The sequence below is a fragment of the Hippocampus comes genome, unplaced genomic scaffold, assembly GCF_001891065.2.
Source record: "Hippocampus comes isolate QL1 unplaced genomic scaffold, H_comes_QL1_v1.1 scaffold85, whole genome shotgun sequence".
NCBI classification, from domain to species: Eukaryota; Metazoa; Chordata; class Actinopteri; order Syngnathiformes; family Syngnathidae; genus Hippocampus; species Hippocampus comes.
Window position 1 is genome coordinate 5,869,911 of NW_017805540.1, and position 5,349 is coordinate 5,875,259.

The following is a 5,349-nucleotide window of genomic DNA, read 5'->3' on the forward strand; positions in this document are numbered from 1 at the left end:
GCCCCCGGCCCCCCCCCCCCCTCCCCGCGACCCTTGTGAGGATTAAGCGGGTCAGAAAATGGATGGACATTTTATATTTTGGTCGTTTGTACCATTTTTGGGCTACTCTACCCACCTCTAATGACACCGATTGATCGCACCCCAGTTCGTTCCTGCTAACAATGATAACAATGTGATTTCTAGATTTGTCAGATAATTTCCGACACTTCCTAAATACAAATAAAATTGTGTTTTTAACGTTAGCTCAAACAGCCGTATTCGGTAACATACAATCAATAAGAGCTCACTCACCGTGTCAATTACTGTAATGCGTCCGGAGCATGAACTGGTGGTGAAATACTCCTCGAAGCTATTGAGCAAAGACACCAAGTGCTCAATATCTTCATCCACATTTCCTTTCTTACCGACACTTCCTAAATACAAATAAAATTGTGTTTTTAACGTTAGCTCAAACAGCCGTATTCGGTAACATACAATCAATAAGAGCTCACTCACCGTGTCAATTACTGTAATGCGTCCGGAGCATGAACTGGTGGTGAAATACTCCTCGAAGCTATTGAGCAAAGACACCAAGTGCTCAATATCTTCATCCACATTTCCTTTCTTACTTATGTCACATTTGTTCAGACACCGTTTCTTCCACTCACTAAAGGTTTTCTCCATTTGCAAAGATTGTGAAGAAGCCCGATATCATCATTGACTCAATGTAAACGTAGTCTTAACTTCCTCATGTTTGCATTGAATGGTGGTTAGCAACCAGCGTTGAGTTTTATACCGCCATCTACCTCACAGGAGTGTCATCTATGGAATCTATCTGAGCGTGCTAAAGGCCTTAATTTATTATGCAAACCATTGGCAACTTATCTGAGTAACTCTGAAACTGACTTCTCTTCCACAGCCATTCTGTTTCATCGCCCTCAGGGGTCTGCACGCTTCGATCGACACAACTCCTGCTCCTCATGTCTGCTCATGTAAAGCATTATAGCCTAGTGGTGTGTCGTTCGTGAACGAGCCGTCTCTTAGAGCCGGCTCTTTGAAGTGAACGACATGAGCCGGCTCCTAAGAGGGAGCCGCTTTAATGGGAGCCGACTTTTTTTTTTCCTGCTGTTTTTTCTCCCTTTCGGTTAAAGCCGCACGTGATTGGTCAAGATCCGTGGTAGAAGAGGGAGGAGAGGGTTACACACGCACGCACGCGCACGCACACGCACACGCACACACACACACACACACACACACACACGCACGCACACGCAGACACACGCGCGCGCTTCAGTGAAGAGAAGGGGGAGGAGTCAGAGAAACAGCAGCACACTGTGAGCAGCACACGAACAGGAGAGACAGGGAGACGAGAGAGAGCTCGATATAGCGCTACAGTACAGAGAAAAAACTACACGGTGGAAAGTGGAAAGGTGAGAAAATGGATAGGCAACGCAATGAAATTTGGACTGATTTCAACTGAATTGATAGTTCAAAGGCAGCGTGTAGACTGTGCAAGGTTAAAATATCCAATATCAAATTTTAATTGATAATTTGTTGTGTGGTAATCAAAGCTTACTTATGTTGTTTTACTGTAAATATTTAAACACTTATAAATATGCACAATCAGAGATTGGAACTTTTTGTTGACCTTGTTTTGAGATGGGTCTTTGTTTTTGTACTTTGTAATTTATTTTTTTGTAGCACTCCATGTTGTACGCCATGTTGAGTATGTTCAGAAGAATATAAAGCCATATAAATAATAAATATTTGATATACTGTATATTTTTTACATTCGTAATTCATTTTACACATAATTTTACATTATTTTTGGGAGTAAACTAATTTAAGCAACAAAAAAACTGAGGAGCCATTTGGGAGCCGAAAGAGCCGGCTCTTTTTAGTGAGCCGAGCCAAAAGAACCGGCTCTCTAAAAAGAGCCGGAATTCCCATCACTATTATAGCCAATCACTTAACTGGGTCCGCGTCACGTGATTGGATTGAAGTAGCAGTTTGTGCGCTGAAAAACTGCATTCAGGAAAAAAGGGCCAATGTGGAAAAGGACATGATAAAATAAAAACTGACTTTGTAAAATAAATAAATAAACAACTTTTTGTAATCTCATAAAAGGTTGAAAAATAAATAACAAGTTATTATTTTTAAAAGTATGACATTAAAATAATTATGAAGTATTTAATTACAATAAAATTATAATAATTAGACATTAAAATATTAAGAACATAATTCATATTACCTTATTTTACACATGAATGGTCATATTGCATATTTGTTATTTATCAAAATTGTTTTTATATCAAATTATTTATTTATTTAATTTTGTCTCTTAACCTTCCATAGTCATCAGTTCCAAGGCAGGAACAAAAAAACAAACAAACAAAGGCAAGAGTGGAATTTTTATTTTCTGTAAGAAATCTCGTCTATGTGTGCCCTACGATTGGCTGATAACCGGTTCAGGGTGTCCCCCGCCTACTGCCCGAAGACAGCTGGCTGGGATAGGCTTCATCATCCCCGCGACCCCTGTGAGGATAAAGCGGGTTTTGTCTCTTAACCTTCCATAGTCATCAGTTCCAAGGCAGGAACAAAAAAACAAACAAACAAAGGCAAGAGTGGAATTTTTATTTTCTGTAAGAAATCTCGTCTATGTGTGCCCTACGATTGGCTGATAACCGGTTCAGGGTGTCCCCCGCCTACTGCCCGAAGACAGCTGGCTGGGATAGGCTTCATCATCCCCGCGACCCCTGTGAGGATAAAGCGGGTCGGAAAATGGATAGAAATCTAAATGTGTTTGTTTTAAATGTGTAATTAACTGAATAGCAACTGGGATTGTTGCTGCAGCCCTCAGAAGGAAGTGGGAGTCTTCTGCCAAAAAGCAATTGTCAGGAAAAGCATAATAGAACATTTGAACTTTATTTGGTGTACTTCAAATAGGAGGGGGAGTACACTCAAAACTGGTTGCTAGCCAATCGCAGGGCACACATAGACAAACAAACATTCACACTCACGGTCACACCGATGGACAGTTTAGAGTAATCAATTGACCTACTGTGCATTTTTTTGGAATGTGAGAGGATAGTGGAGTGCCCGGAGAAAATCGACACAGTCATGGGAAGAACATGCAAACTCCACATAGGAAGGGCCCGGAATCAAACCATGACCTCTGCTCTGTGAGGCAGACGTGCTAACCAGTCGACCACTGTACCGTCTACACTACCATTCAAAAGTTTGCGGTCACTGAAAAAATCATTTTGTTTTAAAAACAAATGAATGGCAATTTCTAAGTGATCCCAAACCTTTGAAGGGTAGTGTGTATACAGAATGTACAGTGCTGTGAGGAAGTATTTGCCCGCTTCCTGATTTCTGTTCATATTTATCGCACACAAAGGTTTCAGTTTATCAAACCAATTTTTATATGACACACAGACAACCCAAGGAAAGACCATCACACTGCCACAACCATGCTTCACTGTTGGCAGAATGTTCTTTTTATCAAATGCTGTGTCATTTTTACCAGTGGCGGATCCTGAGGGCCAGCAAGGCCTTCTCTGCTGGCCTAAACATTCTCAGAAAAGTAAATTTACTTTTATGTATTTTATGTTATTTTATAATTTATGTTATTTTATTTTCATAAATATGAAAACAAAATTATTCTCTGTATTCTTTACATTATATGATTTCCACTTAGTTGAGTGGCTTTCAATGTTATTTTAAATAACATTGAAAGCCACTCGATAAATAACTTATTTATTATGGTAGAGTTTTTAACCAATCATATTTCAGCTAGCTGTATTGCCAGGTAAATTAAATTTGCTCGGGGCCTTCAGATTAAACAGAGCAGGCCCCTGTGCGCTGTAAGTGAACGGGCACAGTCAGGTTTCAATAGCCCATCAGATCACGAGTCTAGACTCGTGATCTGTATCCTGTATCCTGACTTGTTCTCGTCTGCGTACTAGGGCTAGCGAGAAGGCTTCATCATCCCCGCGACCCCTGTGAGGATAAAGCGGATCGGAAAATGGATAGAAATCTAAATGTGTTTGTTTTAAATGTGTAATTAACTGAATAGCAACTGGGATTGTTGCTGCAGCCCTCAGAAGGAAGTGGGAGTCTTCTGCCAAAAAGCAATTGTCAGGAAAAGCATAATAGAACATTTGAACTTTATTTGGTGTAAATCAGTGGCATTTCAATTCCATCACTGTCAAATTGCAAAAATAAAACACAAGATCGCAACATAATACGTGGCACTCCAGAGAGACAGTGGCATTTTGGGCATTTGAGGATGAATCCCGTTATTACTAAAGTAAGGAATATCATTAAAACTTCATCTTCAAACCTCCACACTTCAATATAGCATAGTTCACAATATATAATCCATCCGTTATCTGAACCGCTTTATCCTCACGAGGCTCGCGAGCGTGGTGCAAACTATCTCAGTTGACTTCAAATAGGAGGTGGAGTACACTCAAAACTGGTTGCTAGCCAATCGCAGGGCACACATAGACAAACAAACATTCACACTCACGGTCACACCGATGGACAGTTTAGAGTAATCAATTGACCTACTGTGCATTTTTTTGGAATGTGAGAGGATAGTGGAGTGCCCGGAGAAAATCGACACAGTCATGGGAAGAACATGCAAACTCCACATAGGAAGGGCCCGGAATCAAACCATGACCTCTGCTCTGTGAGGCAGACGTGCTAACCAGTCGACCACTGTACCGTCTACACTACCATTCAAAAGTTTGCGGTCACTGAAAAAATCATTTTGTTTTAAAAACAAATGAATGGCAATTTCTAAGTGATCCCAAACCTTTGAAGGGTAGTGTGTATACAGAATGTACAGTGCTGTGAGGAAGTATTTGCCCGCTTCCTGATTTCTGTTCATATTTATCACACACAAAGGTTTCAGTTTATCAAACCAATTTTTATATGACACACAGACAACCCAAGGAAAGACCATCACACTGCCACAACCATGCTTCACTGTTGGCAGAATGTTCTTTTTATCAAATGCTGTGTCATTTTTACCCAGTGGCGGACCCTGAGGGCCAGCAAGGCCTTCTCTGCTGGCCTAAACATTCTCAGAAAAGTAAATTTACTTTTATGTATTTTATGTTATTTTATAATTTATGTTATTTTATTTTCATAAATATGAAAACAAAATTATTCTCTGTATTCTTTACGTCATATTATTTCCACTTAGTTGAATGAGTTATTTTAAATAACATTGAAAGCCACTCGATAAATAACTTATTTATTATGGTAGAGTTTTTAACCAATCATATTTCAGCTAGCTTGCGTTGCCAGGTAAATTAAACTTGCTCGGGGCCTTCAGATTAAACAGAGCAGGCCCCTGTG

The 5,349-nt window shown here is 40.0% G+C and overlaps 1 protein-coding gene across 2 annotated transcripts in view; it reads right to left on the bottom strand.

Annotated features, from left to right (window-relative positions):
* Nucleotides 1–903, bottom strand: part of tyw3 (tRNA-yW synthesizing protein 3 homolog (S. cerevisiae)) — a 17,256-nt gene extending 16,353 nt beyond the window's left edge. The window contains exons 1-2 of one of the 2 annotated variants that reach the window (XM_019879082.1): nucleotides 648–903; nucleotides 496–553 (exon numbers count right to left, since the gene is read on the bottom strand). In XM_019879082.1, the coding sequence (XP_019734641.1) occupies nucleotides 496–553; nucleotides 648–697 (108 nt within the window). In that variant the 5' untranslated portion in view covers nucleotides 698–903. Of the gene's footprint in view, nucleotides 1–495 lie in introns of both variants that reach the window. The other variant, XM_019879080.1, reaches the window with a different exon arrangement.
* Nucleotides 904–5,349: the final 4,446 nt, after the last annotated feature.